Below are 15,241 nucleotides of genomic sequence, written 5' to 3'. Positions count from 1 at the left end.
ACACCATATTAAGAAGATCATTACTGATCTCCGGTGTCGCACCACAAACTACCACATTACTCCATATATAATTCTACTTTTCTAGAACAGTATCAAATGACACAGAAAAAAAAAAGAAGCATAAACGGCTTCAAAGTCCCTGGAGAAAGTTAATACCGTTCTCATAACACGTAATATCCACCACTGTTTAATCATTGACATCACATGTTAGAATAAAGATTAATTTAACAATACTGAGGCAACACCAACAAGATAAGAGATTTCTACTACCCCAACTGGTAAAATGATGGTGCTAATTTGACAATACTTTACTATTGTACCACATGGTGACCGCCCTGCAGCCTCCTTTACACAACGTTCATCTGTTATCTCGCACAACCTGCAAAATAAAGGTGTTTTCCTGCAGTACTTGTGATGCAAAGTTTAAAGAATAAATTATCATTCAGTTTTGTTAAAACTTAAGTCTAATTCATTTTAATGAATATAACCAATAAAGCCTCATGAGTTTTCTTAACTTAAAAGCCTCTTATCTACTGTACACTGTTCGGTTATCACATTTTAAGGCCCTGAGAAACTTCTAGAAGTCAGTCAAAGCTTAATCCAAACCCACTACAGCTGGTAGCGGCAGCAACCACAAGGAGCTCCTCAGGATGCACCATTTATGGTCAGATCCGTATCTCCAATAAAACTGCATTTTATCCGCTGTACGGAGGAAGCGTAAGGAATAAGAGGCTCAGAGTGAGCCCTGTATGAGAATACGTCCCTCGTCTCACTGCTCACATGCGTCATCAAACAAACCCAGGAGGTTGCGAGGGAGAAATGTGGAGCGAGGAGCTTCAGCATCAACAAAGCCCGAGGAGCTGCTGTCGAGAGTGATTGACGTCACACTAGATGGAGAGTCCTGGCTGATACGACTGATGTTTGGAGTCAGCGCCGACCTAAACATAACAGATAATGGATGGTCACGTAAAAGGTCTGGTCTGGAGGTTATGGTGAGAGGACATCACAGACCGTGAAGGGACACCAGAAAATACATTGGATAAAACTAATACAAACATGGTGTTCTTCAATTCGGCAAAACTATGCGAATAAAGATTGGGGTAAATTGAAGGACCATTAACCCTATAATATACAGTGTGTAAGTAAGGTATGCCACATGAGGCTGACTGCAGTGCCCATCACATTATCATCTTACTAATTATAACAAGTAGCAGCTCTTTTATAAGCCAACTTGTATTTGGGGTCCATGCCCCTTTGATTGGACTATGTCAGTTTCTTGAAATGAGAGTATAATTACAAAAACGAAGTTTTACTTTTTTTGCGCTCTATATATATTTCATAGATACACATATATTTCCTCTCTGGGTTCAGACATGGTAGTATAGAAACCTGTAGTCATGAAGGAGTGAAGTGAATAGATGTACGAGGAACTCTGTGGTCCGAGGTAACAGTGTATATATAACTCAGAGCATCCAATCATTAATAAATCCTGACTGAGGACACAACACGCTCTGTGGGGACAGTTAGGCTGGCCACACACGGAACCAGCAACAGTACCAACGTCTAGGTTGGCCAAAGTGAACGCCATCAGACCTTTCCGCCCCTCAGACCCAGCAGCCAGATCACTTCTGGTGTGAACGGGACCGGTAATTACAGTTGGCATAAGACACGTGTGCCAATAGATTACTGCCCATCACAGTTGTATTTGGCCACACACTGATATCACAGCATTATACAGCATGGATTTGATAGTGTTTGGAATAAGTATCAGAGGTCTGATTCATTAAGGATCTTAACTTAAGAAACTTCTTATTTCAGTCTCCTGGACAAAACCATGTTACAATGCAAGGGGTGCAAACTAGTTTTCTGTTTTGCACATAAGATAAATACTGACTGTTTTTTCATGTAGCACACCAATACTCGATAGCTTATTTGTACACTGACATTTAAAGTTGATATTTGTGTGTTACATGAAAAAACAGTCAGTATTTATCTTATGTGCAAAACAGAACACTCATTTTTACCCCTTGCAATGTAACATGGTTTTGTCCAGGAGGCTGAAATAAGAAGTTTCTTAAGTTAAGATCCTTAATGAATCAGGCCCCAGATGTGTAATCTGGACCAACTGTATAAAGATGGAGCACTGAGATACTACAGCTCAAAGGATTCATATTTAAGAACTACAGAAAATATTAATTCTTTGCTTTTTAACTGTCTCCAGAACTAAAACAATAAGGTTATGAAGGAAACAAAACACAAGGTTGTCAATTCTAAAGTTGTGCAAATCTATTCCATAATAAACAAGGTTATTATATATCAGAGGACTCCTCTACCTCAGAGGATATAGGTCCCTGGCAGAGCTGTAAATGTAAGGTTTCGCTGCGTACACATGTCACTAGATATACACCCACAGGATGAATATCACAAGGGAACGCTGCGTACACATGTCACTAGATATACACCCACAGGATGAATATCACAAGGTTACGCTGCGTACACATGTCACTAGATATACACCCACAGGATGAATATCACAAGGTTACGCTGACACACACCATGAACGGGGTCTATAAAATACACAACGTTTCACTACAAGAGAAGTGTTACATGATGTGGAAAATCACGTTACTCCTCAGCCAAGATTGAGGGAACAGTCAGTGAAAGGATCAGTAAATGGTACCTCAATGTATACACTAGCGCTAAAATGAGAATAGATACCAAAAGCCACGTGTCTCTAGGGGCACTTACCGCTTCCTCGTACTGTACTCCGGAGACATATTGCGAGGTGTAGATGTGCTGCCCAAAGATGGCCGTGAAAGTAGATCTGGAGAATGTCTGTTACCGAAATGGAAAACAAAATTATCACCAACATATGTGGGTAGACCAGATGGCAAAATACTTAATATACGTTGTCCACCTCCACTTTATAATGAAGAGCATCTTAATTATAGTGTATGAAGATAAAAGCATTTACATTTTTGTATCTTTACAATGTGTCCCGGTCTGTGGTGCAATGATCCAAAAACTCTGGGCCCGATTCATCGTCACAGTTATTGTGTTATGATCAAATAACAGTTTTGTGTTTTGATGTGAGCTCTTGTTGTACTTATGCCTATACTGCAGTCTGCTGTGTTAAGTAACGTTTAGGCAGAGAGTACTTACACCCAGACTCAACTTTAAACAAATCTTGAGATAAGTTCTAAACTATGCACAGGTGCCGCCAACTTACATCCAAACTACACTCCGACATGAATGGGGTTACTCAGTAGGGATCACCGCTCTACAGAACTAGTTACCATTGTGCATTGGGGTAAACAAAACCCATAAGGAATATCCCTCACCATCATAGGCGGTGTCCCACACTTGCTCATTATCATGTTGCCAGGAATGCCTTAAACTAGTGGAAATACCAGCGGTAGGGATTAGGCCGGCAGTTAGCTAAGTCTATTCATTTGTATATGAGCCATCAATAGTGGAAAACATTTTGGGTGGACAAGCACTTTAAAATTAAAACAGTACATGGAAACATGTATGTTTTAAAATGCCGTTGTACTTTAATGCTGTGCAGCTGACTGACCCCCTATTCTCCTTCATGTAACATTACACATCTGTACCTGAGAGCAAATTCCTGCCCGTGGTAGGTCAAGTTCCTGGGGAGGCCCAGAGGACTAGGTGGCACTTCAAAAACATCATCTCCTAGGCTCTCGTCCTCCCAATCACTGGATATGCTGCTCTCCCCGGTGCGGTGTGGAGAAGGAGAAGATGGCGGGGAACTTAAAGGAGCTCTTAGCCTCGTCCAGTGCAAGAGCCACATAAATGGACGCCGTAGGCCTTGGAATACTAAAGCCACAAGCCACATTAATAGCTAGAAGGAAAAGTGAAACATGTATTACGTTTGTACACACACAGGACAAGATCAGCATTTAATGTCTGACCTAAGAATGTGCTAGAGATAAGAAGGACATTTATAAAACACTATAAGATGATGTTTTAGATATCAAGTGATAGGACAATATGGCATCAGAGTATGATCATTTCTACAAGTAGTGAGAGATCTCACCTGGAAGACTGTAACTATTTTAGTAAGAATCCCTCTTGTAGTTAGAGTCACTTTTCTCCACCTTTCAGCCCTACGAATAGCAGGAAGAGAGAGCAGCCAGTCCACCGTAGCTCGGCAGCGATAGTCCGGCTCCAGCATCACACAGAGAACTCTCAGAAAATCTGGGGGTAATTCTGCATTACGTGCAAATATTCATCAGCTTAATAATGTTTGAAGTAGAGAAAACAGCATTGAACACCGTACGATACTGGCATCAGTTATTCCTTGTCTTCTAAACCCTACACTACCCCTCAAAAAAATTAAAACGATACTCAAACATTTATAAAATGTAGTTTTCCCCAGACATTGATACTACCTTCCTTAAAAATTGTAATGAGAAAGGTTCACCAACATGCTCTATAGATGGAAGTGTTTCAGGAACTTGCTATGGGACTTTGTCCTATGCACACCAGACATCCTGTCAGTAAGTCTACTGAGAGTGCAGGGAGCCTTTCATGAGCTCAAAGTAGGTATTAACTAAAATAATGTATGGAAGCTACACACCGCATGCGGAGTTAGTGACACAATCTGCAGTCAGTGATAGAAGTCCTGCAACCTGATTATTTACTAACATTAAATACAGAAAGAAAATGAAATACACATGGGGTAATTCTGATGCCGTTGGGTAGACACAACACTGTGATGGCAAACACTTACCTGAGGTGAACTGAGTTGGCAGATGACCCTGTCGGAGCTGCTGCCAGCCTTCCCCTCCCTTAGGGAGCTCCATGTTACAAGAGACTTCCAGCAGCGTCATTCCGAGGCTGGGAAATGGGGAGATGTAGACATCAGACAAGACTAGAAATCTACAGCTACAGAGCAGGTGCCAGCGCTCTTCTCACCTAAACACATCTGCAGCTTTTGTGAAGACACCGTCCAACAGCTCAGGAGCCATATAGCGGGGGTCCCCTTCTTGTGCATCACCACTTCCTTCTGTCCCATCTAGTTCTACCATCAGCCCAAAGTCTCCCAGCTTGTAGACACTGGAATAGGAGATGAAGACATTGGCCGACTTGATGTCTAGGTGTAACAAATTGCGGTCATGGAGATGTTTGAGACCACGCAGAAGATCACAAGTTATATTCCAAATTTGTTGTGACGAAAGAGGTTCCCCCAAATCTTCTGAATGCTGCTGCAGACTCCCTACACACAGTTCTGTCTGCAAGTACAGCATCCGCTTCTCCTCCCAGGCCCGCACAAACCGCAGGCAGTTGGGATGCTCTCCGACACGCTCATGTTTTCTTACTTCCTGGAGCTTGCGATGGCGGTCTGATTCACCACGGAAAGGGGAAACAGAACGCTTTACGGCATATAAACAACCATCCTCCCGACTTCGCACCTATGTGAAAAGATGACAAATTAATTCATATACAATAACTGTTGGAATCGCATAAACGTAAATGAGTTTGGTGAAAGTTAAAGCACGTCCAGCCAGTAATGTACTCCAATTATACAGTAAACATCAGAATAAACAATGACAAATGTTTCAGCTTGTTATAACTCCTGAACTTCATTACAACTGCTGTGGTCTCAATTATCACACATACAATAATATTACACACCTAGCATCATCACCTATACGATATATGTAATATCCAATGTGTCATAATGTGGTTTTACTACTGTTAAGTACTCTGTCCTAATAAATACAACCTATATACATTTAGCTTATTATGCACAAACTTCTCCCTCTTGTAATGACGATTTGGCCTTTCTTACCTTATACACTTCCCCAAATGAGCCCCTCCCCAGCTTGCAGATGTTCTGGAAACACTGCTTGAAGAAGGTCTCTTCCTTGCTATGGTCATACAATCTGCTGACTGGAGGCTTGTGCTGGGGGCTGCGGAACGATACACTCTGGGGGCGCGGCTGGCTCCACGATCGCTGTTTATTAGGGAAGATACGACTGATTGGCGGGATGCTCTTCACTGGGGGTCGTGGTGGAAGAGTGTAGCAGAGTGAGCGGCCTCTTTTTTTGAGCGAGAAGCTTTGTTCTGCTTGAGTAAAATGTGCTGGCACTGGGATTGGAGTGCGGCTAAGTGAAGTGTCGCCCATCTCATCATCAGGTACAGGCATGACTGAGCACAATCAAGGTGTCCAAATATTCCCTTTTATCTTTGACAGGGGAGAGGAGAATCTGGGGGTATAAAAGCAGAAAAACCAAATCATGCAGCTTCCAAAGGTGTTCGCCATTAAGCGATTACTTAACAGGGCACTTGTACTAGCTTTAAACCATCGCCAATAGCTAGTGGCATAGAAGATCGTTACTGACACTTGGCCAACACTACCACCCCATGTGTCCCTCGTTGGCTACTAGACTACATCAGGTTTATATAAGACGACATAACATACTGGTAGGTTAATTGCCTGCTATTAAATTGCCATTAGTCTCTCTCGGTCTGTGTGTATGTATGAGGATTTAGATTGTAAGCTCCAATGGTGCAGGGACTGATGTGAATGAGTTCTCTGTGCAGCGCTGCGGAATTAGTGGCGCTATATAAATAGATGATGAATTTTCTCCTTCACTCTCGCAAAGCTGGAAACACAGTCTTACATGTGCGATGTTTCAGGCAACTAGGCTTATTTTTTTAAAATAAATTATACACATGCCAGCATGGGTTCTTTGCGCTGAATTGGTCAATAAGGGGCTGACCACCACTCTTAACCCCTAACTGTGGGTACAGAAGTAGTACTCTGCACCCTCCAATCCTGTATACGGTCCGTATCTCTACAGCTCAGTGGTAAGTAGGACCAACATCAACCCAAACTTGTAGTTGGCATATCACCCCTCTGAATATGGCACAGATAATGCAGCTCGAGCCACGTTCTAATGGGGCAGTACATCTTCTATATTAGGGTGGCTCTGCATTGTGGAAGAACTGCAAAAAGTAAATACAACATCAGCCAGTCAGACATTTTCATAAGGAACTGCTTTCAAGACGGCATTTCATCCATATTTCTGTGGCAAACATACAAAAGTGGGCAGCATGGTGGCTCAGTGGTCAGCACTTCTGCCTCTCAGCACTGGGGTCATGAGTTCAATACCTGACCATGGCCTTATCTGTGTGGAGTTTGTATGTTCTCCCCGTGTTTGCGTGGGTTTCCTCCGGGTGCTCTGGTTTCCTCCCACACTCCAAAAAACATACTGGTAGATTAATTGGCTGCTAACAAATTGACCTTAGTCTGTCTGTCTGTGCGTTAGCGAATTTAGACTGTAAGCCCCAATGGGGCAGAGACTGATGTGAGTGAGTTCTCTGTACAGCACTGCGGAATTAGTGGCGCTATATAAATAAATGGTGATGATGATGAAACATTTAATAGTTACATTTACTTTTAACATTGATAAAGGTGTTTGAAAATTTCTGTATACAGAGGTCTTTTAATAATGATATGGTGATCCACCAATAATATCTAGGGATGGGATGTCTTAATGAACATGTTTCTGCTTCCGTGTATCATAGGAGGTTGTCTGTGGTGTATATATATATATATATATATATATATATATATATATATATATATATATATAATATATATATATATATATATAATATACACACACATACATGTAAACCTATATAGTGGTTTATCTCTGATCTACACTATGACTGCAGGCATTTCCACAATGGCATCACTGAAGGTTTAGCCAGTCTAACTACTGGCAGAAAAGCGAGATAGATAGAGCCCCAAACAGGGGGTGACGACTTCTAATCTGAGCAATAAAGACTGCGCACCATGGGTCCATCTATACACCACTCACTGGTGAAGCGTTTACCTGGCGCCCAATTGCATCTCATGCGGTCCACAGTGACGTATCTCAACATGTTACACTGACACCATATGGTACAGATCCGTCACCTCCTCCAACTGTCCCTACAATAGTCTGTAATCAGATGGACAGTCTCACAGATATCTCCACGGAAGAGTCTATCAGACAGTCTCAGGTCGTATACAACTCAAGTAATCTGTCCCTTTCAGTCTGTGGCCACTATCTCTCTCTGAGGATGTCTCAACATGTGGCCACTATCTCTCTCTGAGGATGTCTCAACATGTGGCCACTATCTCTCTCTCAGGATGGGTCTCTCAGAGGATGTCTCAGCCTGTGGCCGCTGTCTCTCTCTCAGGATGGGTCTCTCAGAGGATGTCTCAGCCTGTGGCCGCTGTCTCTCTCTCAGAGGATGTCTCAGCCTGTGGCCGCTGTCTCTCTCTCAGGATGGGTCTCTCAGAGGATGTCTCAGCCTGTGGCCGCTGTCTCTCTCTCAGGATCGGTCTCTCAGAGGATGTCTCAGCCTGTGGCCGCTGTCTCTCTCAGGATCGGTCTCTCAGAGGATTCTCAGCCTGTGGCCGCTGTCTCTCTCTCAGGATCGGTCTCTCAGAGGATGTCTCAGCCTGTGGCCACTATCTCTCTCTCAGGATGGGTCTCTCAGAGGATGTCTCAGCCTGTGGCCGCTGTCTCTCTCTCAGGATGGGTCTCTCAGAGGATGTCTCAGCCTGTGGCCGCTGTCTCTCTCTCAGGATGGGTCTCTCAGAGGATGTCTCAGCCTGTGGCCGCTGTCTCTCTCTCAGGATGGGTCTCTCAGAGGATGTCTCAGCCTGTGGCCGCTGTCTCTCTCTCAGGATCGGTCTCTCAGAGGATGTCTCAGCCTGTGGCCGCTGTCTCTCTCTCAGAGGATGTCTCAGCCTGTGGCCGCTGTCTCTCTCTCAGGATCGGTCTCTCAGAGGATTCTCAGCCTGTGGCCGCTGTCTCTCTCTCAGGATCGGTCTCTCAGAGGATTCTCAGCCTGTGGCCGCTGTCTCTCTCTCAGGATCGGTCTCTCAGAGGATGTCTCAGCCTGTGGCCGCTGTCTCTCTCTCAGAGGATGTCTCAGCCTGTGGCCGCTGTCTCTCTCTCAGGATCGGTCTCTCAGAGGATTCTCAGCCTGTGGCCGCTGTCTCTCTCTCAGGATCGGTCTCTCAGAGGATGTCTCAGCCTGTGGCCGCTGTCTCTCTCTCAGGATCGGTCTCTCAGAGGATGTCTCAGCCTGTGGCCGCTGTCTCTCTCTCAGGATCGGTCTCTCAGAGGATGTCTCAGCCTGTGGCCGCTGTCTCTCTCTCAGGATGGGTCTCTCAGAGGATTCTCAGCCTGTGGCCGCTGTCTCTCTCTCAGGATCGGTCTCTCAGAGGATGTCTCAGCCTGTGGCCGCTGTCTCTCTCTCAGGATCGGTCTCTCAGAGGATGTCTCAGCCTGTGGCCGCTGTCTCTCTCTCAGGATCGGTCTCTCAGAGGATGTCTCAGCCTGTGGCCGCTGTGTCTCTCTCTCAGGATCGGTCTCTCAGAGGATGTCTCAGCCTGTGGCCGCTGTCTCTCTCTCAGGATGGGTCTCTCAGAGGATGTCTCAGCCTGTGGCCGCTGTCTCTCTCAACTCTGACTGCTCTCTGTCTCTTGGGCACTCTCAGGATGTATCTCAGAGTCTCTCGGGATGTCTCTCAGTCAGTCAGGATGTCTCTCAGTCACTCTCTCGGTCAGGATGTCTCTCAGTCAGTCACTCTCACAGGATGTCTCAGTCAGTCACTCTCACAGGATGTCTCAGTCAGTCACTCTCTCGGGATGTCTCTCAGTCAGTCAGGATGTCTCTCAGTTACTCTCTCGGGATGTCTCTCAGTCACTCTCGGGATGTCTCTCAGCTACTCTCTCGGTCAGGATGTCTCTCAGCTAGTCACTCTCACAGGATGTCTCTCAGTCAGTCACTCTGACAGGATGTCTCTCAGTCAGTCAGGATGTCTCTCAGTCACTCGCAGGATGTCTCTCAGCTAGTCACTCTCACAGGATGTCTCTCAGCTAGTCACTCTCACAGGATGTCTCAGTCAGTCACTCTCTCGGGATGTCTCTCAGTCAGTCACTCTGACAGGATGTCTCTCAGTCACAGGATGTCTCTCAGTCAGTCAGGATGTCTCTCAGCTAGTCACTCTCACAGGATGTCTCAGTCAGTCACTCTCACAGGATGTCTCAGTCAGTCACTCTCTCGGGATGTCTCTCGGTCAGTCAGTCGGTCTCTCCGGTCGGTAACGAGGCTTTCGCGCCAAAATGTTGTAGCTCGAGATAACAGACGTCACCACAACATCAGCCCTGACCACGCCCACAGGTTACAGTCCCGTGGTGACACGCCCCCGTGAGCTGGAAGCCCCGCCCCGTGAGCTGGAAGCCCCGCCCAGGGCGGTAGAGCGCGGCTTTGCCCCAAACAAGATGGCGTCCGCCCCTTCAACTGGCGGCTGCGCGGACGCGGTGCATGCTGGGAGGGAGGTCAGTGTGCAGACAGAGCGGAGTCTCTGAAGCTGGGTCTTTGTCTGGTTACAGCCTCCCCGGGACGGACGGACGGGCGGACACGGCCGGGATGGTGAGTGAGGGACAGGGGCAGAGGAGGAGGCCCGGCGGGGCGGTGAGGTACCCGGGGTCCTGGGATCTGTCGTCCTGTGGAGGAGCCGCAGGCCGCACCGAGCCCGCACTGACCTTCTCAAGATGGCGGCTGGGGTGACGGGAGCCGGGGCCACCGTGGTGGGGGCTGAGGGCCGGGGGGACCAGGGGGAGGTCTGTACTCAGCCGGTGCCCGGTTCTACAACCCCGGGGCCTGTCCGCCGACTCCCACCGTCACCCTGACCTCCACAAGATGGCGCCGGACGCAGTCTGTCTCCCGGGGTAACGGGCGCATGTCTGCCACTCACAAGATGGCCGCCGAGCGCCTGCCCCAGTGAGAATAAAAATATACAGCCCCCCCCCAGTTGTATATACACTACTGTACCACAGAGATTGTGTACACACGCCCCACATATATATATATATATATATATATATATATATATATATATATATATTACACATACACACACATATACAAGTTAACCCGTGCATGATACTCATGCATTCTAGTCAAATCAAGCTACTTAAGGTCTTAAAAAGGTTCTTGTCATGCATTTGGGCCTAGCCCAGGCCTCCTCAGGGGAAGAGCGTTACTTCCCGACGCAAGCGGCCTTTTTAATGTGTGTTCATGAGGTAAAATTACCTCACGAAAATGAGTTTGACCCCTCAACTGGTAAATTTAGCCTTTACTACCCCTCCCACGGGGGAAGGGGGGATGATGGAAGTTAACTGACTTCACTATTCAAATTTTTTTTGTCAAATGTCAGTATACCAAATTTCAGGTCAATTGGATGAGCCCTTTCTGAGAAAATAGTTTTTTCTTTTATATATTCGATAATGCTAAGAATTTAGCAGGTCAGTGTATAACTCCGCCCAGCAGGTGGTGCTGCAGCTTGTTGGTTTTTTTTTTTCACACACAGACACACACCACTAGGCTTTTATATTATAGATATATATACACCTACCATCCCCCCCGTTATATCTATACACTACTGTACCACAGAGATTGTGTACACACACCCCCTACCATCCCCTCAGTTATATATATATATTACTGTACCACAGAGATTGTGTGTGTAAATATATATATGTATACAATCACCTACCTACCATCCCCCCAGTTATATCTATACACTACTGTACCACAGAGATTGTGTATGTGTGTGTGTGTGTGTGTGTGTATATATATATATATATATATATATATATATATATATATATATATATTAAGCTGTGCATGATACTCATGCATTCTAGTCAAATCAAGCTACTTAAGGTGTTAAAAAGGTTCTTGTCATGCATTTGGGCCATAGCCCAGGCCTCCTCAGGGGAAGAGCGTTACTTCCCGACGCAAGCGCCCTTTTTTAACGGGGTTTTGTCCACATGTCACCACCTCATCATTCTTCTCCATCACCTCATCCTTCATCTTCATCGTCACATCTATCCAGACACAGGGATCTCTCTCAGCGCTCCTGAGTATCACACTCCTCTCGCTCTGTCACCCCCGGCAACCACCAACCACTCCCCACTCTCACCCCCGGCAACCACCAACCACTCCCAACTGTCACCCCCGGAAACCACCAACCACTCCCCACTGTCACCCCCGGCAACCACCAACCACTCCCCACTGTCACCCCCGGCAACCACCAACCACTCCCAACTGTCACTTCTCCTTCAAGAAATATATATATATTTTTTTAAAATCTTTATAAACACTTTTAACAATTAACAAATTAAATTAACAAATTAAAAACATCTTAGTATACCAAATTTCAGCCCTAACTGAATTTTTTTCCCCACACACACTAAGAATTTAGTAGGTCAGTTTATAACTCCGCCCAGCAGGTGGCGCTGCAGCTTGGTTTTATTTTTTCCACACACACACAGACAGACTAACACACGCCACTAGACATTTATATTATAGATATCTCCAGTCATATATCTAATGTTGCATAATGTACATCAGTCATAGATATGAACTCTCATGTAGTGATTCTACATCTACTAATGTCCCCTCCCCACAGTGATCTATACATTTCAAATAATGAACATTATGTGCATTGAGTACATTTTTCTTTTAAATTCCATTTAGCTCTCGAAAGTAGTTATTTTATATTGTAGATGGGTTTATGAACTCTTATGAGGTAAAACACTTTAAGGGCTCATTCACACTCCCTCTAATGGGATATTCAGCCATCCTCTCACCATACGGCCCCATGTAAGGCTCTGGGGTACCATGTACGCCTCCAGGTTGCGGTGTACGTCTTCTGTTAGCTGTGGGTTCAGGTACACTGTAATGGATGGGTGTCTCCTTCCTAGTTTTCAATGTGATTGTATTAGTGAGACGAGCATGGTCTCCCCGCAGCACATTGTAGAGACATAACCTCACCAATGTGTGAAGTCACACATCCTACTTGTTTATACAATGTTAAATACTATTATTAGTTTTACCAGGTAGGAGCTAGGGCCAAGCCTTAGGCCAGAGTAATCTGTAAGAGAACAGTCAGCAATAGAGAGTAGAGCTATACCCTGCACACTGCTTAGTGTCACATAACAGGACTGTGACCATGTCTGAGTCTAAGAGCTCCGCAGGACTGTGTGAGACTGACCCCCACAGAGAGATATGGGCAGAGCAGGACCATTGTCTAGCCGGCATAATGACCTGGTGTCCAGATTTTGTCCAGCTCTGGGTTGTACCCAGCACGGTGGCATAGTGGTTAACACTTCTGCCTCACAGCACTGGGGTCATGAGTTCAATTCCCGACCATGGCCTTATCTGTGTGGAGTTTGTATGTTCTTCCCGTGTTTGCGTGGGTTTCCTCCTGGTGCTCCGGTTTCCTCCCACACTCCAAAAACATACTGGTAGGTTAATTGGCTGCTAACAAATCGACCCTTGTCTGTCTGTCTGTGTGTTAGGGAATTTAGACTGTAAGCCCCAATGGGGCAGGGACTGATGTGAGTGAGTTCTCTGTACAGTGCTGCGGAATCAGTGGCGCTATATAAATAACTGATGATGATGATGACCTCTCTGATTATGCACCTACCTACAGCTGTTCTATAGATCCTCTATTAGGAAGTGTATCTGTCATTATATTGGCTCAGATTTGGATATTTGGGAAGTTGTGCTGTGTACAGGGTTCTGCTGTCAGCCATATGAGATGTATGATAACCCTGCAGAGCCTTTCATTAGTGTCTGTGGTCGGAATCTCACAGGAGAAAATGATTCCCCCACAAGCAGAGCTTTATTTCACATTTCTTACTGTTATATGTAAGTTTATTAATCTTAGAAGTAGTTCTTTTAGCCAATGATCTTGCTTTATATTTAGTGGGTGTAATATTGTAATTGTAGCTTTGACGTGTGTGGGAACTAGACATGTTCATGGGGGTAACATGCCTTTATGAAAGGTTAAGGGTTTGCTCCCTTGTGGACCGGTTATTACCCCGATGTTTCTGATAATCGTGATGTAACAGACTGCATCTACTTGTCGTCTTTCTCTAGGATGTGTTTTTGATGATCCGTCGTAACAAGACCACAATCTTCACTGATGCAAAGGAGAACACCACAGTGCATGAGCTAAAGAGGATTGTTGAAGGCATTTTGAAAAGACCTCCAGAAGACCAGAGATTGTACAAGGTGAGAGGGCTCTTCTGCTAACTCTGTTCTGCTGACCATCTTTCATCCATTCCTTACTCTTCTCAATGGTCTACTCTCTGTTGCAGGACGACCAGCTCTTAGATGATAATAAATCCTTAGGGGACTGTGGCTTCACCAGTCAGACTGCGCGGCCCCAGGCTCCGGCGACTGTGGGACTGGCCTTCCGCTGTGCAGGTGAGTAATGCACAGAAGAGGGTGTCTCAGAGTCTCATTGTGGTATGGGCAGCACAGTGGCCTAGTGGTTAGCACTTCTGCCTCACAGCACTGGGGTCATGAGTTCGATTACTGATCATGGCCTTATCTGTGTGAAGTTTGTATGTTCTCCCTGTGTTTGCGTGTGTTTCCTCCGGGTGCTCCGGTTTCCTCCCACACTCCAAAAACATACTGGTAGGTTAATTGGCTTCTATCAAAAATTGACCATAGTCTCTCCCTGTCTCTGTGTGTGTGTCTATATTGGGGAATTTAGATTGTAAGCTCCAATGGGGCAGGGAGTGCTGTGAATGAGTTCTCTGTACAGCGCTGCGGATTTAGTGGCGCTATATAAATAAATGGTGGTGATGATGATGGTAACCTCTCTCTGTTTTGCAGGAGACGCCTTTGAGCCTCTTCGAGTGGATCCTTTTTCAAGTCCCCCGGAGCTCCCAGATGTCATGAAGCCACAGGAAACGAGTGGCAGCGCTAACGAGCAGGCTGTGCAGTGAATTCTGGGAGGACCTACCCTTGCCCCCATCTTCCCTCTCATTTCCCCAGTAACCCCACCGTGTCGGAGTACACTGCAGCTTATGCTTTGCAATGTTTGTGGTCCCTCCGGCAAGTGCCGGGGTTCGAACGTCTCTTCTCCCACCCGTCCCCGTCCTGTTTCACCGCCATGTATAAAGTGACACCCTCTCCTTCTGCTGAGATGGAAGTACAGGAAAGGCTTACGCAAGACCCTTCTCTAACTACATGGGTGCAAACGCCCTCTCCTCATCCTTTCATATTGTCCACCACCTTCCTGGCTTCTCCGGCTTCACTCTTTTCTTTTGTTTGGGGTGATCTTGTATTGATTATGTTCTATTTTATTTTTTAAACACAATAAATTTTGTTTGCCTGTC

General features: G+C 45.7%; 2 protein-coding genes across 5 annotated transcripts; one reads left to right on the top strand and one right to left on the bottom strand.

Moving 5' to 3' along the window:
* Positions 1 to 171: 171 nt before the first annotated feature.
* Positions 172 to 10,744, bottom strand: PKMYT1 (protein kinase, membrane associated tyrosine/threonine 1). Of its 4 annotated transcripts, none has more exons than XM_075178745.1 (9): positions 8,149 to 9,208; positions 7,875 to 8,078; positions 5,819 to 6,236; positions 4,942 to 5,438; positions 4,757 to 4,863; positions 4,061 to 4,233; positions 3,615 to 3,865; positions 2,749 to 2,835; positions 172 to 938 (listed from the first exon to the last, which is right to left on the bottom strand). In XM_075178745.1, exons 3-9 carry the CDS (start codon positions 6,173 to 6,175, stop codon positions 770 to 772), a joined length of 1,641 nt encoding a protein of 546 aa, XP_075034846.1. In that variant the 5' UTR covers positions 6,176 to 6,236; positions 7,875 to 8,078; positions 8,149 to 9,208; the 3' UTR covers positions 172 to 769. The 4 variants fall into 4 exon arrangements, with proteins under 4 accessions (XP_075034846.1, XP_075034849.1, XP_075034848.1 ...); XM_075178748.1 differs by having other exon boundaries at positions 4,061 to 4,221; XM_075178747.1 differs by lacking the exons at positions 7,875 to 8,078; positions 8,149 to 9,208 and adding an exon at positions 10,586 to 10,744.
* Positions 10,316 to 15,241, top strand: ELOB (elongin B). Its single transcript, XM_075178759.1, has 4 exons — positions 10,316 to 10,472; positions 13,992 to 14,126; positions 14,213 to 14,321; positions 14,736 to 15,241. The coding sequence occupies exons 1-4, from the start codon at positions 10,365 to 10,367 to the stop codon at positions 14,846 to 14,848; spliced, it is 465 nt and encodes a 154-aa protein (XP_075034860.1). The 5' UTR covers positions 10,316 to 10,364; the 3' UTR covers positions 14,849 to 15,241.

This window comes from Mixophyes fleayi, chromosome 7 (assembly GCF_038048845.1).
Source record: "Mixophyes fleayi isolate aMixFle1 chromosome 7, aMixFle1.hap1, whole genome shotgun sequence".
Classification (NCBI taxonomy): domain Eukaryota; kingdom Metazoa; phylum Chordata; class Amphibia; order Anura; family Limnodynastidae; genus Mixophyes; species Mixophyes fleayi.
This window is presented reverse-complemented; position numbering and strand designations above follow the sequence as displayed.